The 21,298-nt window shown below is 43.7% G+C and overlaps 1 protein-coding gene across 1 annotated transcript in view; it reads left to right on the top strand.

Moving 5' to 3' along the window:
• The first annotated feature begins 260 nt into the window (after nt 1-260).
• P2RX1 (purinergic receptor P2X 1) overlaps nt 261-21,298 on the top strand; it is a 34,709-nt gene continuing 13,671 nt past the window's right edge. Inside the window, exons 1-4 of the mRNA XM_055001421.1 lie at nt 261-404; nt 15,595-15,742; nt 17,891-17,962; nt 19,816-19,885. Coding sequence (XP_054857396.1) covers nt 268-404; nt 15,595-15,742; nt 17,891-17,962; nt 19,816-19,885 — 427 coding nt within the window. The 5' untranslated portion in view covers nt 261-267. The remainder of the gene's footprint in view (nt 405-15,594; nt 15,743-17,890; nt 17,963-19,815; nt 19,886-21,298) is intronic.

Here is a 21,298-nt window from a genome sequence, read left to right as displayed (position 1 = left end):
TTCAGCTTTTCCTGGGCGGCGGTTTGGGGCTGCTACATCCATTTCCCACACACACCCACATCCCATCCCCACCCCCCAGACCATCTAAGGAAATGTCGAGTGAACTGCTGCACCCAAACAGAAAAGAGAAAACTCCCCATTCTCTCTCGGAGCAGGAGGCAAAGACACCTCCGATGAGCAACTGCAAACACCGTTTAGGGCTTCTGCAAACAGTCTGAACCTGGAGTTTTCTGCCTGGGGGAGAAGAACCTCAGCCGGCATTTCTCCATGGGGCAGAAATTTACAGAGAGCCTGTCCTCGTTCCTCTTTGAATATGACACCCCTCGGATGGTTCTGGTGCGCAACAAAAAGGTGGGACTTACGTTCCGGCTAATCCAGCTGGTGGTCCTGGCCTACATTATAGGGTAAGTCTCGTTTTATGCCGTAACGTCCACGTATCCTTGTGGGGAGTTTTTGGTTGCTGTACAGCTCGGTTCTTAGCCAGCAGAATAGGTTTTACCTCTATTTAAAACCCTCTTAATTTTAACCAAAGAATTGGCAAACGGTTTGTTAAAACATGGGGAGATTATTTTCTTTGTTGCAGATCTGAGTGTGATTGGAAGAGGGTAGCAGGAAACGGAGTGGTCTGGGGGACCTGACATTTGTGCAGCGTCTTGTTTCAGCTGTGCCACTACCTGCGCAAAGCAGCTAACATTTCCTGCACCTCCGTTTCCTTTCAATCTGACACACAGCAATGCATCCCTCAAGATTTTGGTGTGGTTCAGAGAGTTGTGTGTTATACTTAGAGCTGTGGGCAGTGGTGCAAAATTCAAGTCCTAAGTTATCGGTTCAAAGAACGTGGGGCCAGCCTCTTAACTCGCATTGCATTAGAAGCAGTGCTATATCACTTGCTAGGGAGCAGTAGTTAAATGGTTCAGCATTGAACCAGGCAATCCCCAAGTTTAATGGACTCTGCCACAGACTCCCTTAAGGGGTCTTTAGCAAGTCACAGTCTCTAAGCTACAGTTTCCTTTCCGTGGCTCATGCTTTGCATGAAGAAGGTCCCATTTTCAACCACCCGTATCGCCAGTTAAAAGGACCAGGCAGCAGGGGATGCGGAAGTCCTTTGCCTGGGACATTGGAGAGCCTCGGCCAGTCTGAGTTGACATTACTGACCTTGATGGACTTATGGTCTGATTTAGAGTCTCTCTACATGAGACATCTGACATGTGAAGAACATGTGTGGGGAGATGCCATGCTAGCTAGGAAGGGTAGTTTAAAAAGATGGAGCCGGTGGCAGGGCAAAGGCTTTGCTATACACTGGAGCTGAGCAAAGGGGCTGTGAAATGCCAGAAGGGAAACTTCAGCCCTTTATAACCTTTCCGGGTCCAAGCCCGGCTCTGGAAGGCAGCTCCAGCCCATTTCCATTCCTCGCTGCCCTCTGGTTGGGATCCTACACAGTTTTAGACTGGAGAGGTGAACTTGACAGAGTCTTTGGGGAGGTGAAGATGAAATGAACAAACCCTGTGAGGAGCGATCTCTGCCTGCTCTGTCTTTTTAAACTACACTTCCTGGCTGGCATTGCGCCTCCCTACACTTGACAAAGACATGCCATGTGAAGAGAGACTCTTAGTATAAGGCAGCTTCAGGTATGTGTTCAAAATGAGGGTAGTAATACTGACCTACTTTACAGGCTTGTTGTTGCAAGAGTAACAAGGTTTAGTCTCTGATGTACTTTGAACACTTGAAAGGGTTAGAAAAATGCCAATTGTTTAACTACCACAGTTAAGAGTTAAGGAATGGACTGTGGGTTTATGCATCCTTGCTGGTCTTCCCCTGACTAGAGTGAAAGTGTGTCCCCTCTACAAATTTTTCAAACTCTCTGCATGTCCTGGAGGGAGGGAGGGAGGTTTGTTGTGAAAAATTAAATGCAGCTGAACTATAACCCACTTCATCAAATGTATGAAGTGGTACACTCAGTAGGCTGAGATATTTATACCGAATAGTAGAAAAAAGAAATAAGTGGTTGTTCTGCCCGTAGTAAAGTAGGATGTCATTGAAAAATGTTTAGTACAGACCACTCCCAGAAGAGCTACTTTACCACATAGAGAGGCAAGATCTTATACAAGGAAGTATTACACAAACACAACACTCCCCCACTTCAGTCTGCAGTGGTACAGTCCAGAACGTTGATCTTCCTCCACACATCCTGCGCACTGTGTCAAGGCGCTCTCAGCATCGTCCCGAAACATTGGTTTATTTAAATTTTACAGCTCACCTCTTCAGACTTCCTTCCTGCACAATACAATAATGTAAAAATGCAATAAAAATTATATAAACAATGTGATAAAAATCACAAAGACAGCGAACCATTTAAAACTAAACTAAGGGGTGCAGTTACCTTTCAACTTTGCACAGGACTCAAAAATCCCCATTTCTGTTTTGCTTCTCCCTGGTGTGAATTTAATATTTGCATCTTCATTTTGCACTGTTTATTGATTCCCAGTGTAAATTTTTTTTTCTTGTAATGTGCATGCATTTGTCAACATCAGTCGTGCATCAGTAAGTCATATGCTGCAGGTATATGTATAAATGACACACACTGCACATACCAATTGCACAAAACCAATAATTTCTAGCCCATTTTCCTAAAAGTATATGGTTGCCAACCTCCAGGAGGGACCTGGAAAGTTCCTGGAATTACAAATGATTTCTAGACTACAGTGATCAGTTTCCCTGGAGAAAATGGGTGAATGTGATCCCTGTATGCCATGCTGAGTTCCAGCTCCACCCCTAAATCTCCAGAAATTTGCCAACCTTCAGTTAGCAACGCTAGTTGTTCCCTGCTGGATGTTACCTTTGATTTGTAGTCACAGGAAAGCAACAATGTTGAATCCTACCAAGTGTGCTCGATGGTTAGAACAATGACATTGCCTTAAACCAAATTAGACCATTGGATCTCCTTGCCCGGTATTGTCCAGTTGATAGTGGCTTTATTATTTTTATTTATTTATAAAATTTATATCACGCCTCTCCACTCCAGAGGCCTGCTCAAGGCAGATCACAATTTAAAAACAAATTACAATGAAGTCAAAACACCAACAGTGTAATTATTTTCAATAATCAATCAAACAATCAATCAATCAATCAATCCCTTTGTTGGCATAAAAACAATGATAATCTACAGTTAGAGATAAACACAAAAAAACCTAATAAATAATAAAAACCAGAGCATAAAACAGTCAAATAAAATAATGGCTAATGATAAAAATGAATAAGTGACCAACAGCTAAGATACAATAGTGTGCTTGGACTTAATTTTGTAAGCTTCTGCTAAAAATGTTGCGACGTGTAGTAATTTGGGGATTAACATCTTCCAGAAGATAAATTAAGGTTTTCCCTTTGGTAAGAGTGCTGTGCTGAAGATACTTTCAATAATAAGCCATTTAAAACAAGCCAGGGACATAAAAACATCATAAAAAAAAAGAGCAAGCAGCAAGAAATCATATCCATAAAGGGTCAAGCAAGAAGCAGATGGTAAAAACAGCTTTAAAAAGGAGAAGGAACCCCACAGTTAGAAGAAGGGTAAAAAGAAAAGCTTTGGCCCGGTGCCTGAATGACAGTAAGTCAGATGCCAGGGTGGGCATTCCAAAAGCAAGGGACCACCCTCGCAAAAAACCTGACACTACCTACCCTATAAGAATAACTTTTAATGGAGAAAATTTGTGGTAGGATATGAACAGGGCTTTTTTTCAGCTGGAACGCGGTGGAACGGAGTTCCGGAACCTCTTGAAAATGGTCACATGGCTGGTGGCCCCGCCCCCTGATCGCCAGACAGAGGGGAGTTTAGATTGCCCTCCACGCTGGCGCAGAGGGTAATCTAAACTCCCCTCTGTCTGGAGATCAGGGGGCGGGGCCACCAGCCATGTGACCATTTTCTTCGAGGGCAACCCACTGAGTTCCACCACCTCTTTTCCCAGAAAAAAAGCCCTGGATATGAGTATCTGAAGAAGTGAGCTGTGGCTCACGAAAGCTCATACCCTACCACAAATTTTGTTAGTCTTATAGGAGCTACGGGGCTCTTGCTCTTTTCTGCTGCTACAGACAGACTATCTTGATATGTTAATAGAGAGTGGGAAGAAAATTATGATTAATGATGGGAGGGAAATGTCTCCAATACAAGGTGTTCATTTTACTAAATGTTTTCAGGCAGATGGGGGAATTCTAAGATCTGACTTACTCTTTCTATTCAGCTAGCTATTTTTAAAATAGGACAGCCATAGATGATATTTGGGATCCGTACATCCCAAGTAGCTAAAAGGGCAGGCTATATAAGTCTCCCATTTCTCAGTCTTTCTTCCCAAGGGGGAGTAGATCCCAACCACTGGCAGAGGAAAACAGCTCCCTGAGAAAAGAAAGAAACCAGATACCTCCCACTTCTCTTGTGCTTGTCGTCAGCCTTGAAAGACAGGCTGTATTTCAACAGCTGACAAACACACAGCAACAGTTGTAAACTGATCAGGGATGTTTACATCTTCCAGTATATTGCTTAACAATGTGACCTCAACAGGAATATGTTGATAGTAAGCACAGTTGTATGTCTTCCCTCTGCGCAGCCCCTGTTAGTTATGTTTCCGTCAAGTCAACAACTGCAAAAAAGCCAGTCTATATGGGCATCATCTCTTCTTCCTGAGATCTTTTATCGCAGCCAAATGATGTAATGACTTAACCATCCACTTGCCATATTTTCTCCCACTTAGCAGTAGTGTTTTCCAAACCTGGTTTGGTACGATCTTTTTGGAGAGATCGTGATCATATCATATTTGTACATTGTGTGGATGGAAAGAAGTGCATACCATTTTCCTTGCCTCTTCTCCCACCACCATTTCACCCTCCACAAAGCTTTTTTTAAAAAAACAGCAACTGACAGATCACTATATCATTATAAAGATCTGTTTCCTAGTTCCTCTGAATTGCTAGCTTCCATTTAAAAAGAAAAATCTCTAGCCCTTTTCCCTGGTGAGATATGCCTTTCCTCTTATATCTTTGCAATGAAAAGGGTTAAATGCTCACTTCAAAAAAATTAAAGCTAGGAATTCAGAGGACATAGCAGATATGGGTAGTTGTGATGTTACAGCACTATATTGCTGACAATTGCTGATTAAATAAAAAGCTCTTCAGTGGCACAGAGAAAGCTAGAGGGAAGGAACATGGGGGGAATTGCCATGTAGACACTCAGTTGTCACAGCAAATGCCTCTGCATTCAAAGAGGCAATGAAAGCTATATGGACAATAATCACTATGTGGAAACCACCTCGGTACACCAGCTTTCCATTCATTCATTCCATCTATTTATACTGTGCTTTTTGAACAACAGGAGTTCGTTTGCTTATTTATTTATAAGTTTTATATCCTGGACTTCTACTTAAAAAGCGTCCCGGGTGGTTGATAAAGAGAATAACATGACAAATAATAATAATAAATTTAAGTCAAATAATTTTACAAACTGGAGAGGTCCCAGAAACAGCCAATAACTTGCAATATGATTGCCGTTAGATCTGAGTTATCAGGGATACTCCATAATTATTGAGATATGTTTCTGGTCAGTCATTGTCCATGGTTTACCTTTGAGGTAAAGGTAAAGGTATTCCCCTGTGTAAGCACCGAGTCATTACTGACCCATGGGGAAACGTCGCATCACGACATTTTCTTGGCAGACTTTTTGTTATGGGGTGGTTTCTCATTGCCTTCCCCAGTTATCTACACTTTACCCCTAGGAAACTGGGTACTCATTTTACCGACCTCAGAAGGATGGAAGGCTGAGTCAACCTTGAGCCGGCTACCTGAACCCAGCTTCCACCAGGATTGAACTCAGATCGTGAGCAGAGATTGGGCTGCTGTACTGCAGCTTACCACTCTGCGCCACGGGGCTCCTTTACCTTTTGGGTATGCCTTGTGAAAATAGTGTTTGTATCTGTTGCTAGTGTTGTCATTCTTGAGCATTCAGCTCCTTCCTTGGTGGCCCTTCAGTGAACACACTTACTCTCCATGTACAATCTCTGTTCCCAAGTGACAACAAATATGTGTACAACTGTGTACAGTATACAGTTGATTTTTTTTTATCCACGCATCGAGTAATTATCTGGTTACGTTCAACACATGTACAGCTAAATGTGTGATTGAAACCAAACATTTGTTTAGCTACCAGTCCCTGGATTCTTTTAGAAAGTGAACGTGTGTTGGCTGTTCTTTATAAACAGGTATACAGACAGGATGCACGAGTGTTCGCTGCCACTTGTGAACAGGGCTACATAATACACTTGATTTTTCTTTGTACATACAAAGAGTAATTCTTATGTTACATTCAGTGTTGGTGGATGGGTGGGTGGGTGGTGGTGGTGTGTGAGTGTGTGTACATAAATCTGAACATGCAGTTTAAAACTAAAATTTATCCAAGCATTGGTCCCTGGATTTATTTTTCCAGTGAACGCCATTGGCTCTTTCTTAGAAACCAGATGCGCATGCATGTGCACAGGAGGCACATGTATCCACACTAACACGTGCATAGGTTATTGAGCCAAATGAATGGCAGTATGTCTACTCGAACTAGCAGTGGCTCGCCAAAATTGCAATAATACTTCACCTCTAGCCTGAGAATCTCTCATGCAATTAATGTGTTCAGCCACATTTGGGCCGTGCATTTGGGATGAAGACTAAAGTATTGTTTGTTAATTTCTACCGAAGGTGGCATACATGGTTCCTCCTCCCAACGCACAACTACCCTGTGAATATTAGGCTGAGAAGTAGTGAGAGGCAGCAGGCCAGTATGCTTTGTTGAGAATGGGGATTTGAAACCAGATCTCCCCAATCTCAATCCAAGTCTTCCAGCCCCAGGAGCTCATGGCTAAAAGACGTGTTAATACTGTTGCAGGCTAAAAGCAGTTGTGTACTTAATTGCATTATGTTAAAATGCTGATGGTCACTCCAAGCCTTGAGTCGAAACAGGTGGTGATCACATACGAGCAGAGCATGGATCATCTTGCCCTTAACAACCTTTCCTGGGGTCGCTTGGTTGAATAAACATACCGCAAAATGGGAATTTCCGACAGGCCCAAAAACTCTCCGGCATTTCCTGCTCTTAACATAACCAGCCTTTGCCCTCCATTCAGAGGCTGGGAATGAGAGGTTGGCAAGAGGAAGGAGAGAGGATTAACGTATTCCCATCCACAAAATCCCAAAGAGTGCATGTTTTCGGCTGGAGTCCATCTTCTGCGTCAGGCTCCTGGCCAAGATTCTGTGAAAAAGCATTGTACCAAGCCAAGAAATGCATGCCAACAAAGGTCACGGTCCAGGGCTGTTTTTTTTATTAGGTAACTGTCAGGTACTTCCCGCTTGGTTATTTTTGCATTGGCTGCAGCACTTATTGAATAAATCAGATTCCATCTTCTGACCTGCTCAGAACCATCAAGCTCCACCCCTGATTGACCTGGCCCCGCCCACTGGTCTATGTATGGTCACAGGATGCAGAGGTTCCCTTTAGTCATCTTGGCTGATACCTACTGATGGACTTCTCTTCCATCAATGGCTACAAGCAAAGTTAGGGTTGCCAGTAGAGATGGGCACGAACCGGGGGAAAACGAAACATGCAGTTCATGGTTCGTTGCATTTCACGAACCACGAACTTTCACAAACCTGCCCCAATTCACGAACCGGTTCGTTTGGTTTGGGAAAATGTCACATCCAGGTCAGCAAAACATCACTTCCAGGCCAGCAGTAGGTCACTTCCGGGCCAGCAGAAGGCCACTTCCAGGTCAGCAGAAGGTATGCAGGAAGTCCATCCCCTGTTGCCTAGGAAACTGATTGGCGCCATGCTGTCTGCAGTGATGAACCAAAAACAAAACAAACGAACCCACCTAAAGTTTGTGGCAGTTCATCAGCTGGTTCGCAGACCATGAACCGGCCTGGTTCGTGATGAATTTTGGGTTGTATTTTGGTTCATGCCCATCTCTAGTTGCCAGCTTCCATGTGGAGTCTGACATTCTCCTGGAATTATAACAGAACTCCAGACAACAAAGATCAATTCCTCTGAAGAAAATGACAGCTTCGGAGGGCAGATTTTACAGTATACCCTGGAGTCTAGGAGAAATGGATGTCCCTCACCAAGTACTGCCCCAAATCCCATGCCAGAATTTCCCATGCCAGAGCTGGCAACCCTATGAAACCTCCATTCCCCGAGGTAGATTTCTTTTATTTTTTGTGTTGATATTTGGCAGCGGGTTCTGTTTTTCTGCTCTTTGCTGTTCGTTTGGTAGATTCCTTGGAGGGGTATAGCTATTGTAGGATTTTTATACGCAATCTGCACAGCATTTATATTTATTTGTATAATGCTGACCTACTGATGCAGAGATGATATTGAAAAATACATACATTTTAGGAGGTGAGTAGAGTTGCCAGCCTCCAGGTGGTGGCTGGAGATCTCCCGGAATTACAACTGATCTCCAGGCCACAGAGATAAGTTCCCCTGGAGAAAATGGCTGCTTTGGAAGGTGGACTCTATGGTATTATGCCATTTGGAGGCCCCTCCCCTTCCCCAAACCCCGCCCTCTCTAGGTTTCACCCCTCAAATCTCCAGGAATTTCCCAACCTGGACCTGGCAACCCTAGAGGGGAGTCAGCATGAGGAAACAGAATAATATGAAAGTGAAGATTTGATTTGCATAGAGGAGAAGCAAAGATAAAAAAAACCTTAAGACTGTCCTTTGTACCATATTTGAATGCAAGTCCTCAAAGGAGTTTAAAAGAGGAATTTTTGTAATTCCCCCATCCATCCATTGCATGCCTTTTGGAGAAGAGACTGAAATCCACACTTATGCCTGTGAGGGCGTATTTAAAGGCTGATAACATGATCCTATCTGGATGAATAGAGGTCACACATTAAGATGTGATTTTTAAGTTAGTGGTCCCAAATGTAGTATGAACTCATGTCTTAACTTGGACTAGATTCAGGAGGGAGATGAAAAATGTTTTAGACAAGTCAAGCAAGCCGTTATTGGCATATAGAAAAATGTTTTAAAAGGACTGAATTGTCCAGTTCTGTGGAAGCAGCACGGCCGTTTAAGTGTCAATATTAGTAATCTGAAAATGAATATGTCTATATCCAGGGCTTTTTTTCTGGGAAAAGAGGTGGTAGAACTCAGTGGTTGAACTTAGGACCACACAATGACATCACTTTGGGTCAGCTGGAACAAGGGGGGAGTTTTTTAAAGTTTAAATTGCCCTTGGCAAAAATGGTCACATGGCCAGTGGCCCCGCCCCCTGATCTCCAGACAGAGGGGAGTTTAGATAGCCCTCCTCACTGCTCCAGCTCTGTTCCACCGCGTTCCAGCTGAAAAAAAGCCCTGTCTATATCCTAGATCCAGAGGAGTTAGCCGTGTTATTCTGTAGTTGTAAAATAGTAGAGTCCAGTAGCACCTCTAAGATTAACCAACTTTATTGTGGCATATGCATCATCAGCTTTTGAGAACCACAGCTCTCTTCGTCAGATTCATCGTCAGCTTTCGAGAACCACAGCTCTCTTCGTCATGCATCTGACGAAGAGAGCTGTGGCTCTCGAAAGCTTACGCTACAATAAAGTTGGTTAGTCTATATCCTAGAAAGTTAAGTCACCTACAAGCATTTAAAATCCAGGCATGCCTTTGGGTATGCACATGGGGTGTGTGTGTGTGGACAGCTTAGATATATGTGACATCCAGAGGAACAGATTAGCTTATTGTTTAAATAATGGAGGTACAGAAAGATCTCATAATTTCTGCTCACCTTAAACTGACTCCAATTATTGCTGTGTTTTTGAATTTCCAAAAGGTCCAAGCGTTCAAGATGCCAGGAAATGTGTTCAGTGGATAGTGGAGTGCTATTCCACCCTTGCACAGTTTTACCTGTCAAAATTTATTCCCCACTCCTTGATGTCCTGTTATTAGCCCAGGGTTGGGGGAAGAGTGATACATGTTCCTTGCCTGTGTCTCCCCCCCCCCCCACCCCTTTACATGGCTAATAACAGCATTATGGGGCATGGAAATAGCTATTAGCCATGATGGCAAAATGGAACATCCATATTCAGACACAGTGTACCTTTGAATACCAGTTGTTGAGGGCGGGGGGGGGGGCGGTCAACTGCAAGGTTGGTACAGGAAAGACTGGTAGATAGGGTTGCCAGTCTCCAGGTGGTGGCTGGAGATCTCCCGGAATTACAAGTGGTCTCCAGGTGACAAAAATTAGTTCCCCTGGAGAAAATGGCTGACTTGGAAGGTGGATAATATGGCATTAAACCCAGCTGACATCCTTCTCCTCCCCAAACCCCGCCCTCTGCAGGCTCCAACCCCCCTCCAAATCTCCAGGAATTTCCCAACATGGACCTGATCTGTCCAAGGAATCTGGTGGCCTGTTCTGGGAAATGGGATGCTGGATTAAATGGAGCCTTGGTCTGATCCATCAGTGTGGATCTTGCATTCTTACTGCATGCATTGGGCAGGAAGGTGGGAGTATGGAAGGCTCCCACCCACACCCTTCCTGGCTCCTCCATGCCCTGGTTTGCCATTACATCTGAATCAAGCCACAGAGGGTTTATGTAATGAATTCAAGGTAGAGGTAAGATTTGAACCAGAGGCTGTCTTGTCCACAGATCCGCCTCTCTTAACCCATATGCTATCCTAGCAAGCAAGCCCCATTTTAAAGTTCTGTCCTACCACCACATCCATAGAGCCAGCCAGGTGTCACCTGTGAAAGAAGTGGTTCCTTCCTGATCTTCTAGCAAGAAATGCCCCGATGTTGATTTCTTTACAGCATGGCCGCAGAAAAATCAGCAAGTGTTAGCACAGGCTTTATGGGAAAGACTGCCTTATTTGCCTTGGTCTTAAGTGAGAGTTGAATGGTTGTGTGCATAAGTTGTATGATATTTATAAATGTACTCCTTCCGGCCTAAGGAGTTATCTTTGAACTTAAGAGGCTCTTCCATGGCAGAGAGAGGAAGGCTTCCAACTCTGCTGAACAAGCTCAGGTTATATGATTTCCCACCACCTCTTTTTTTGACATTTTACTCCATGCCCTGAAGGACCACATTTGTTCCACTTATTTCCACCTTTTTTCTGCCCCCCACCTCAATTCAGGACAACAGAACAGCATTGTTACACCATATATCTATAATGTGTCATTATTATACCACATATCCAATTGTCACCCATTTTGACAGCAATATTTTCATCGAATGTCCATAAATGGTCAGGAAAATGGATGATTGCAACTTCATCCCAAGAAACTGTAAAATAAACTTTGAATTGAACCAGAGCTACCACAAAATTTGGTAATCTCCCTAATTATGCGGCAGGTTATTTTTAGTAAAAATGTAAAATATTCAGCTGCTAATTCCAGTTAATTCTGAAAATGCCGTATGTGGCTTGAAAGATCCTTTCTGACAGGTTGGCATTCTCTGGAACGAGGGGCGTGCTTTTTTTTAACCCGGATAAATCATGTTTCTCTTGACTGTAGCGAATTTGTTAAGATGCAAACCAAATGGGAGAAAATCCTGGCACTTCGAGGCAGTAAAGAAAGCCAGGTCCATTGTTTTCAGGTCAAAGTCCAAGACTGTGAGGCTAAAAAAGGAGAGAAATTTGTTTTTCATCCCCATCGCAGAATGCAGGCATTGGGCCCATCAGCCCTGGCACACCAAGCGAATACTTTCGATAATCACTCATCTGTGTGTTAACGGGTTAACTTGATATCGTAAAAAGAAAATTGCACTAAATAAATTTGTTAAATAGCAACAGGGCAAGCAAAATGGCTTTGGGAAAAGAGGCCAAATTGATACCATATGTACATATTTTCAAAACAATTTTATCCCACCCTTTTCAAAACTGTGTATATGGCATGCCCTTACAACAATCCTGAAAGGCAGGCTGAGAGATAAATGACTCACCCGAGTTTAATACCAACAACATTTGATTTATATAATACCCTTCAGGACAACTTAATGCCACACTCAGAGCAGTTTACAAAGTGTGTTATTATTATCCTCACAACAATCACCCTATGAAGTGGGCTGAGAGAGCTGTGACTGACCCAAGGTCACCCAGTTGGCTTCAAGCGGAGGAGTGGGGAATCAAACCCGGTTCCCCAATTAGAGTCCTGCTGCTCTTAACCACTACACCAAACTGGCTCTCCAGTGAGCTTAAAAGAAATTTGATCCTAGTCTCCATGGTTCTGGTCTGTGTTTCACTTCACCCCTCTCCCTTATCATTTATTGTGCAATCCTAAACAGAGTTACTCCAGTCTATGATTATTAAAGTTAATGGTCTTAGACTTGCCTAACTCTGTTTAGGATTGCACTAAGAGTCAGCTACCTCAGATTAATAGCACTTGCTTTCCCTTCTTGGATTTATTTACGGAATTGTAAACACTCAGGGCCAAGCTACAAGTGACGAACGACACTTGAACGGCAAGTGTATTTCTCTCTGTTTACTTGCCCTCCACTCAATCCACTTGCCGTTCACGTGTCATTCGTCACTTGTATCTTGGCCCTTAGACACTCAAGGTACTACATGCTGTTCTCCCCACCTCCATTTTACCCTTGCCTGAACCAACTGAGGTGTATTAGACTGAGGGAATATGACAGGCCCAAAGTCATCCCACGAGCTTCGAGATGGATCAGTAACTTATAACAGAGCTTCATAGGCCATTACTCTCCCCAGTACATCACAATGGCTCTCAAAGAAACGGGAGAACAGTAAGAAGGTTACCTCCTCTTACCAAACATAGCAGGCTGCTTCCATAGGAAAAAAAAACAAGAAAAAACCACCCTCCTGTTTTCTGTATATATAAAAATCCCAGAGGCCTGTAGTAGTTAGTCTACAATGGGGAATTCACACATTCAAATCCTCACTAAGAGCCAAGCTACAAGTGACGAATGACACTTGCCTGGCAAGTGAACAGATTCACGTGTATTTCTCCCTGTTCACTTGCCATTCACTTGTGCTTCACTTGATCAAGTGGAGCGCAAGTGAATGGCAAGTGAACAGGGAGGAATACACGAGTCTGTTCACTTGCCAGGCAAGTGTCATTTGTCACTTGTAGCTTGGCTCTTAGCCATAAAACATACCAGGGACTCTGGGACCAATTCTGCTGTTTTTCAGCTGACTGTACCTCACATAGAGGCAGGGCAATGCTATGTAGTGGTTTGAGCGCTGGAGCAGGACTGAGGAGATCTGGCTTCAAATTATGAAGCTTGTTGGTCGACCATGGTTCAGTCAGCCAAAGCAATTTACAGGGTTTTGTGAAGACAAAATGTAAAAGAGGAGACTGTACTTTACCCTGAGCTCTTTGAAGAAAGGGTGGGATAAAAATGACAGCTACCTCACGGGTTGTTTGTGAAGGACTTATGACCAATGCAAAATAAATAATACAAGAATGCCTTGGCATTATCCTCTGGGTAAACACTGAACCCATATCCCCCAAGTTTAATTTTCTTTCCTCCTTGCTCTGCCGTCTGTTCTCCTTGAAATCTCTTTATTTAATGATAAATATTTGAAGACTCCTAGGATATCCTCCCCCTTCTCTATAGGATGAACACACCTGCTTTTGTCTGCCTCCCTGCCATTCAGATTTTTTTACACACACACACACACACACACACACACCACACACACACACACACACACATTGTAGTTCTGTGAATCCCTTTCAACTTCTCAACAGCAGCATCACCTGGAATTAGAGATCTGCATGCTGGTTTTGTGACTGTTGTTATTTCATTATATTAGTGAATATGTGTGTGTTTGTCTCTGTTATTGATTTGGTTTCATTTAGGGATGAGCCAATGTAAATTATTTTTATTTCTTTTTAATGCCGTACACAGTTCTTGATGTGGCCTGCCTAATTTTCCCATCTGTTGTTGATGTTCTCTTGATTCTTTTACAGCATTTGGGCAGTACTATTTATATGCCACTGAAGTATCTTTTATAGGTATGCACCATTTTTATGGCCATTTTATAGGAATATACAATAACACCGCCACAACAGAAAATGCCCCTATTAATTCTTGATGTTTTTTGAGTACAGTCATTTAAAGTCATATTTATACTGCAACCTTAAAACTGGCTTTATATGCCAGCTTCACCATCATAGCTTCCCTTCAGTCCTGAAAATTGCAAGGATCGCTGTTCTGTAAAATCTTGAATGTATCTGCACCAAAAACGTTGTGGGTTCCTCTTCTCAGTATGTGTGTGGGGTCAGGTGTGTTTGTACAACAACAACAACATTTGATTTATATGTCGCCCTTCAGGATGACTTAACACCCACTCAGAACAATTTACAAAGTATGTTATTATTATCCCCACAACAAAACACCCTGTAAGGTGGATGGGGCTGAGAACCAAGCTACAAGTGATGCCTGACACAGGTTGGACACTTGTCAGCTTCCCTCAAGTTTTGATGGGAAATGTAGGCATCCTGGTCTTGCAGCTTGGCTCTCTGACTGCTGTCCCATGGACTTTTCAACTGTCACTTGTCCAACATTCCGCCAAGCTGCCTACATTTCCCATCAAAACTTGAGGGAAGCTGACAAGAGTCCAACCTGTGTCATTCGTCACTTGTAGTTTGGCTCTGAGAGAGCTAGAAGCTGTGATTGAGCCAAGGCCACCCAGCTGGCTTCAAGTGGAGGAGTGAGGAATCAAACCTGGTTCTCCAGGTTAGAGTCCTATGCAATTAACCACTACACCAAACTAGCTCTCAAGAGAATTATCAGGGTATGGCCAAAACAATCGAGCATATCATGCTTCATGGCTGTTTTTATCAGGATGTTCGTGTGAATATCCTACAACCCTTGCTTAAGAGATTTTCTAAATGCTCTCTTTTGGATATCACTATCTGACGCAGTTCCTCAGTTTTCATTGCCTTCTGCCAGATTTTTGTTGTAGCATATAGAATTCGCAGGGAACGCTTACAGAAGCTATCAGATATATGAAATGGGAGTTCACTGTTTTATTTTCTATTCCTGAGTCTTGTTTTTAACCTATATTGTTCTATACTTGTGTCTGTAAATTTCACTATTGTTTTTCTTCGATACAATTTGCTTGATCGACATGTGCTGGTTATGAACCATAATAATAATAAATGTATACTCAGGGTTTTTACTAAAGTACAGTTCCATTATACTTTAGGAAACACCATGGCATTTAAAACTAATAGAAATCTGTTGTCTAGATCTGCCTGTTCACCTATTATATTCTTATCCTAGCCTTTCTCCCAAGAGTCCAGGATGGTATGCGTGATTTCCCCTTCCTCTGTATTATCCCAGCAACCAGTCTGTGAGGTTAGGTTGATTGAAAGCGATTGGGCCATGATCACCCAATAAGGCTCATAGAGAAGTGGAGATTTGAACCTGGGTCTTCCCATCTGGTCAGACACTCTTAACAACTACACCTCCCAGAACTACAATCCCCCTAGAGTTTATTACAGGATATTTGAGCTGACTAAAATTTGTAGTGTGGCTGAACAGTCAGTCCTCAATGGTTTGTAGTTGTTTTAGAGAATCATTGCGATTAATACACTTTTTTGTCATTATCCTTAGGTGGGTTTTCCTCTATGAGAAAGGCTACCAGTCCCGGGATGGTATCATCAGCTCTGTCTCTGTGAAAGTCAAAGGGCTGACTCTTACAAATTTCAGCGAGATGGGCCCGCACATCTGGGACGGCACCGATTACGTTTTCCCACCTCAGGTAAGGAAGCTGAAGTTGTAGCAAGTGTGGACTTTGGAAATTGACGTTCCAAATTGAAATCAACTAGAGGTTTATTAAACACAAATTAGCTTAGTAGGAAATGGTCTTAGCTGATTGTGCAGTTCAAATATGAGTGCTGATATGTTCTATTCTTTCTGATAAGATCCAATTCTATAATAAAGGATAGCCTGAATATGATTTCTTATAGTATCTTGCTTAATATTGATCTCTATGTAAGTTTACTTACGCTGCCATTATAATTGTAATTGTCACACTCTTTTCCCTTCCTACATCATTTGATTAATTTTATTTAGAAATATCAGGTGTGGGTTTTTTAAAAAAAATTAAAGAATTGGAAGTGACTTTATTTAACTCTGCCTAGGTCAGCATCAGTGAAAGCTTTTTGACACTCCATTTTTAAAAGTCCCTTACACACAGTGCTAGCCAACACTGGCCCGTTTCACACTACTTACTTGCTTCCGAAACATCGCGATATATAGTACAAAAAATGTGGAAGATAGCATCTTCTCGCGAGAGTTTTGCACAACATCGTGCAAAACTCGCATGACATCGCGCAAAACTCTCGCGAGAAGACGCTATCTTCCGCGTTTTTGCACTACATATCGCGATGTTTCGGAAGCAACTAAGTAGTGTGAAAAGGGTCAATATTCTTCTCTCACAAGTGTTGGGAGGCAAACTTTTCTTGCCCACAGACACCCCCCTAACCTTAAGTAACTTCTCTCTCATAATAATGTACTTCCCAATATTGACATGGACTCTGGGACAAGAGCCTGCAATAAACCAAGATGCCAACTCTGTCCCCATATTTACTCCAACAGCATAATCAGTGGCCCTAACACCAGTGATACCATCTCAGGTTCATTCACTTGTTCATCTTCCAGTGTTATATATCAAATGTCAGCAACGCTCTTCCACTCTCTACATTGGGCAAACAGGCCAATCCCTATGCAAAAGAATAAATGGACGTAACTCTTGACATTAGAAATCGCAATGCTCAAAAACGAGAGAACATTTTAATCTTCCAGGACATTTTACTGATAGCCTAAAAATCCTCAAACAGAGACACTTTGAGTGGAGATTACAACATGAGATTGTTGAAATGGAGTTCATTCACAAATTTTAAAAAATGGACCCCCCCCCCTCTCCCTGGGACTGAATAGAGACTAGAGGTGGGCACGAACCGCAATACGAACCAAAAAAACACACAAACTGGGCTGGTTCATGGTTCAGGAAAACGCCGTTCATGGGACCGTGTTTTCCATGAACCACACACAGTGGAAGCGAACAGCCTATCAGAATAAAGAAATGGAGGCTCAGGAGAAAAAATGAAAAGAGCTTTCATGGGGATGTTCTAGGATTTTCCTCACATCTCTGTGATCTTTACTGTAGAGACTGGGGAAATTCCTAGAGTGTCACCCAGAGGTGACAGCGCATCTTCCCCAACCTCCAGCTTCCCAGGCACTGCCCTCAAAATCTCTCTGAGTGCTGGCAACCCTACTCAGTATTGTTTCCATCACTACCACCCAAGTCTTTCCCAGTATCTGTTACCTGTGATCCTCTAGCTGGAGGTACTAAGGATTGAATCCAGGGTTTAAAAATATAAGAATAGCCCCACTGGGTCTGACCAGAGTCTCTCTAGCCCTGCATCCTGTTTCCAACAGTGATCAGTCAGGCATCTCCAGGGCCCTCTAGGAATAGTTTTCATCTACTCTCTGATCCCTGGCATCTAACAAGCAGAAGCTTTCTTCCTCTGAACCTGAAGGTCCTTTTCAACTGTGTGTGTTATATCTAGCCTCTGTAAATGTGCCCATGCCCCTTTAAGTTCACCCAAACCAGTGGCTATCACCACACTGGTGGCAGTGAGTTCCGCAAGCCAGTGAGTGAAGTAGCACTTCCTTTTATATGGAAAGTATGTCTTCAAATTACTGTTCATGGCCCTGCCCCTAAATATGCTGCTGGTGACCAGGGCCCATGGTGAGGAAGCGCACTATGGTATTCTGCATTATTAAACTATTAAAAAACAAAATGTTCTGGAGGAAGGGGATTTGGGGAACAAAGAATTGTAAATGACTCATTGATGAGACCGGGAAGTTTCTGACACAAACTCTGCTGTGTTTTCCTTTGTAGGGAGATAGTTCCTTTGTGGTGATGACCAATTTCATCATTACTCCAGGACAGAAACAGAGAAGGTGCCCTGAGGTAATTTGTTCCTGTCATTTTTCAATGTGTATTTAAGCTTGCTCAGGGTGGGTAGCTGCAAAAAAGCCAGCCAGGAGACCTACTTATGTGCCTGCTTCTGTGTACTCCAAATGGTTACTGCAACAGTATTGTTAAAATAGGGCGTGAAATTCTGGTCCATTGGAACATGGGTGAGTGTATAAGAAATGTGATGGAGAGGGCGGAATCAGAATGATATGTGTGAGAAAGATTCACCATTTTTGGAGTTGCTGATAGAAAACCCAAACTTAAAAAAAAACCCTCTTCCAGAAGACATTTAACTCACTAAAGTCCCAAGAAACCCTGTGATTATTTGACTTGTTCAAATTAAATCATGTATTGATTTTTTTAAAACAACTGGTGCCATGAACAAATGTGAAACTCCTGAAGATTGATATTGAATCCGCAACTGCCTAATAGAAAGTCTGGCCCCAGCCCAACTAATTCAATGATATCTACTCTCTGGTAGCAGCTCTCTGGGGCCTTGGGCAAAGGAAATGTCTTTCCCAGCTCCTGAAATTCTTTAACTGGAGCTGCTAGGGATTGGACCTGGGGTATTTCAAAGTGTGTGGTTTACCACTTAGCTACAATCCTTCCTCACCATGATAGAGCCGTTTAAGTCACTGTACTTTTAAACTTGGGCTGTTTCCAGATGGCTTACCTTCTGCCTCTCCATGCTGCAACGTCGCGGCTCGTCCTGGGGCGAACGCGAAATATCGCGCGAGTTTTGTGCGACGTTGTGCGAAACTCGTGCGAGAAAACGTGATATTTCGCGTTTTCCCCGGCACGAGCCGTGATGTTGCGGCATGGAGTGGCAGAAGGTAAGCCATCTGGAAACGGACCTGGAGAAATTGTATTATATGGGATCAGACCACTGGTCCCTCAAGGTCAGTATGGTCCACTCTGGCAGCAGCTTGCCAAGATCTTGGGTAGAGGTCTTTCACATCACCTATTACCTAGTCGTTTTAACGGGGATAAGCTGGAGATTGAAACTGGGACCTTCTGCTTACCAGGCAGACATTCTTCCACTGAGCCACAGCCCTCTCTAAGGACCAAGCTACAAGTGACGAATGACACTTGAACGGCCAGTGAACAGACTCACATGTATTCCTCCCTGTTTACTTGCCCTCCACTTGCCCTCCACTCAATCATGTGGAGGGCAAGTGGAGGGCAAGTGAACAGGGAAGAATACATGTGAGTCTGTTCACTGGCCGTTCAGGGCTGGCCCGCCCATTGAGGCTGGTGAGGCCGCTGCCTCAGGGCGCTAAGGCGCTGGAGGGGCGCCAACCTGGGGGCATGGGCGCATTCCATGGAGCTGCCACCACCGCCACCAGCCAGGAGTGTATGCTGGCGGCGGCAGTGTGGGGCAGCTGAGTGGGCTGGCTGCACCTGGCCCGCCGAGCAACTGAATGGGAGGGCTGGAAGGCCTCTCGTGTGCCAGCCCCTGTGTGATCATGCAGTCCGGCGTGCGCACACAGAGGCAGCTTTAAGCTGCCTCAGGTGCTGGCGATGCTGGAGCCGGCCCTGTTGCTGTTCAAGGATCATTCGTCACTTGTAGCTTGGCCCTCAGGTGCAAACCATTTGCCTCCTACTCACACCTTTTCTGTATAATTATACCCTTGAAATATGGGTGAGGACAAACTACGCAAATCAGTTAGCATGTTCCACTTTGCATAAAGGCATAATTTGATGCTTCTTGTTTTTTCTTGTTTGCAAAAATCTAATGCAGCTTGTCCTAACCGCCCTAACACTGGAGGTCCTTACAAAGGGGATATATGATACTGAAGGAGATCTTACTATAATGGAATGGTCACCTGTCTTTGTTCTCTTTTCAGAATCCTGAAACAGGGCTGTGTAATGAAGACGTTAAATGTACTGCCGGAAAGCACCCTCGTGGAGGTCAAGGTGAGAAAGGAAACACACAAAAAGACATCATTTGGCCTGTGTGGGGAGAGACTGTGGCTCAGTGATAGAGCATCTGCCTTGTACACAGAAGGTCCCAGGTTCAATCCCCGGCATCTTCGGTTAAAAGAATCAGGTAGCAGGTGATGTGAAAGATCTCTGCCCTGAGACCCTGGAGAACTACTTCCGGTCTGAGTAGACAATAGTGAACTTGATTGACCAAAGCTCTGATTCGTTATAAAGCAGCTTTACGAATTCATGTGCGTAAGTGTTATAAGAACGTAAGAACAACCCAGCTGGATCTCAGACCAAGGTTTTATTAAATCCATTGTCTTGTTTGCCACAGTGGTCATACAGATGCCTCCAGGGCTTTTTTTCAGCCGGAATGCGGTGGAACGGAGTTCCGGCACCTCTTGAAAATGGTCACATGGCGGGTGGCCCCGCCCCCTGATCTCCAGACAGAGGGGAGTTTAGCTTGCCCTCTGCACGGCTCGGTGGCATGGAGGGCAATCCAAACTCCCCTCTGTCTAGAGATCAGGAGGCGGGGCCACCAGCCATGTAACCATTTTCGACGAGGGTGATTTAATCTTTAAAAAACTCCCCCCTTGTTCCAGCGTACCCAAAGTGACGTCATTGTGCGGTCCTGAGTTCCACCACCTCTTTTCCCAGAAAAAAAGCCCTACCTTTAAGAAAGATCAGAAGCAGGGTGTGGAGTCAACAGCATCTAGAAGAAAGAGGTAGACTGCCTCTGATATTGGAGGTTCCATTTTAGCTCTCATGGCTCATAGCTGTTGATAAACGTGTCTTCCATGAACTTGTCCAATCGGCTTTTTAAACCATTTAATGCTGCGCTATATAGCTTTTGGCCCTAAGAAGGCTCTGCTGGATATATGTGATTGATCAGGGAATGGATTTTTACAGCCATAATGGGGTGAAGGGAAACCTTTCCCCCCTGAACCATTTCTCCAATAGGAATTTCCCCTCTTTGGGGCTGCTTTTAGCTTGTTCCAGTCTTTGATACCTTACTGGGAATAAAAGGAGCCTGGGAAGAAGAGGTGGTGGTATTTTGACCAACACTTTGTGCCCTGTTTTCCTGATGGCATGTGCACAACAGAGAAGCACTGCAAGAAAAAAATCTCTATGCAATCATAAATGTGATTATGGCTGAATCCACATTACCTCCACGCGTCCCAGTGTTGCACTAAATGTTCGCTAAACACGCGGAAGTATAGTGTCTTTCTCGCGAGATTCAGAAATCGCGCTTGAAAGACGCTATACTTCCGGGTGTTTAGCGAACTTTTAGTGCAACACTGGGACGCGTGGAGGTAATGTGGATTCAGCCTATGTTAAGAGTGCCTTTTTGCTGTGTTTTAGCAATGTACACATGTGCATTAGAAATGCAAAGAAGGCTATATG

This window comes from Eublepharis macularius, chromosome 17, assembly GCF_028583425.1.
Source record: "Eublepharis macularius isolate TG4126 chromosome 17, MPM_Emac_v1.0, whole genome shotgun sequence".
NCBI lineage: Eukaryota > Metazoa > Chordata > Lepidosauria > Squamata > Eublepharidae > Eublepharis > Eublepharis macularius.
This window is presented reverse-complemented; position numbering and strand designations above follow the sequence as displayed.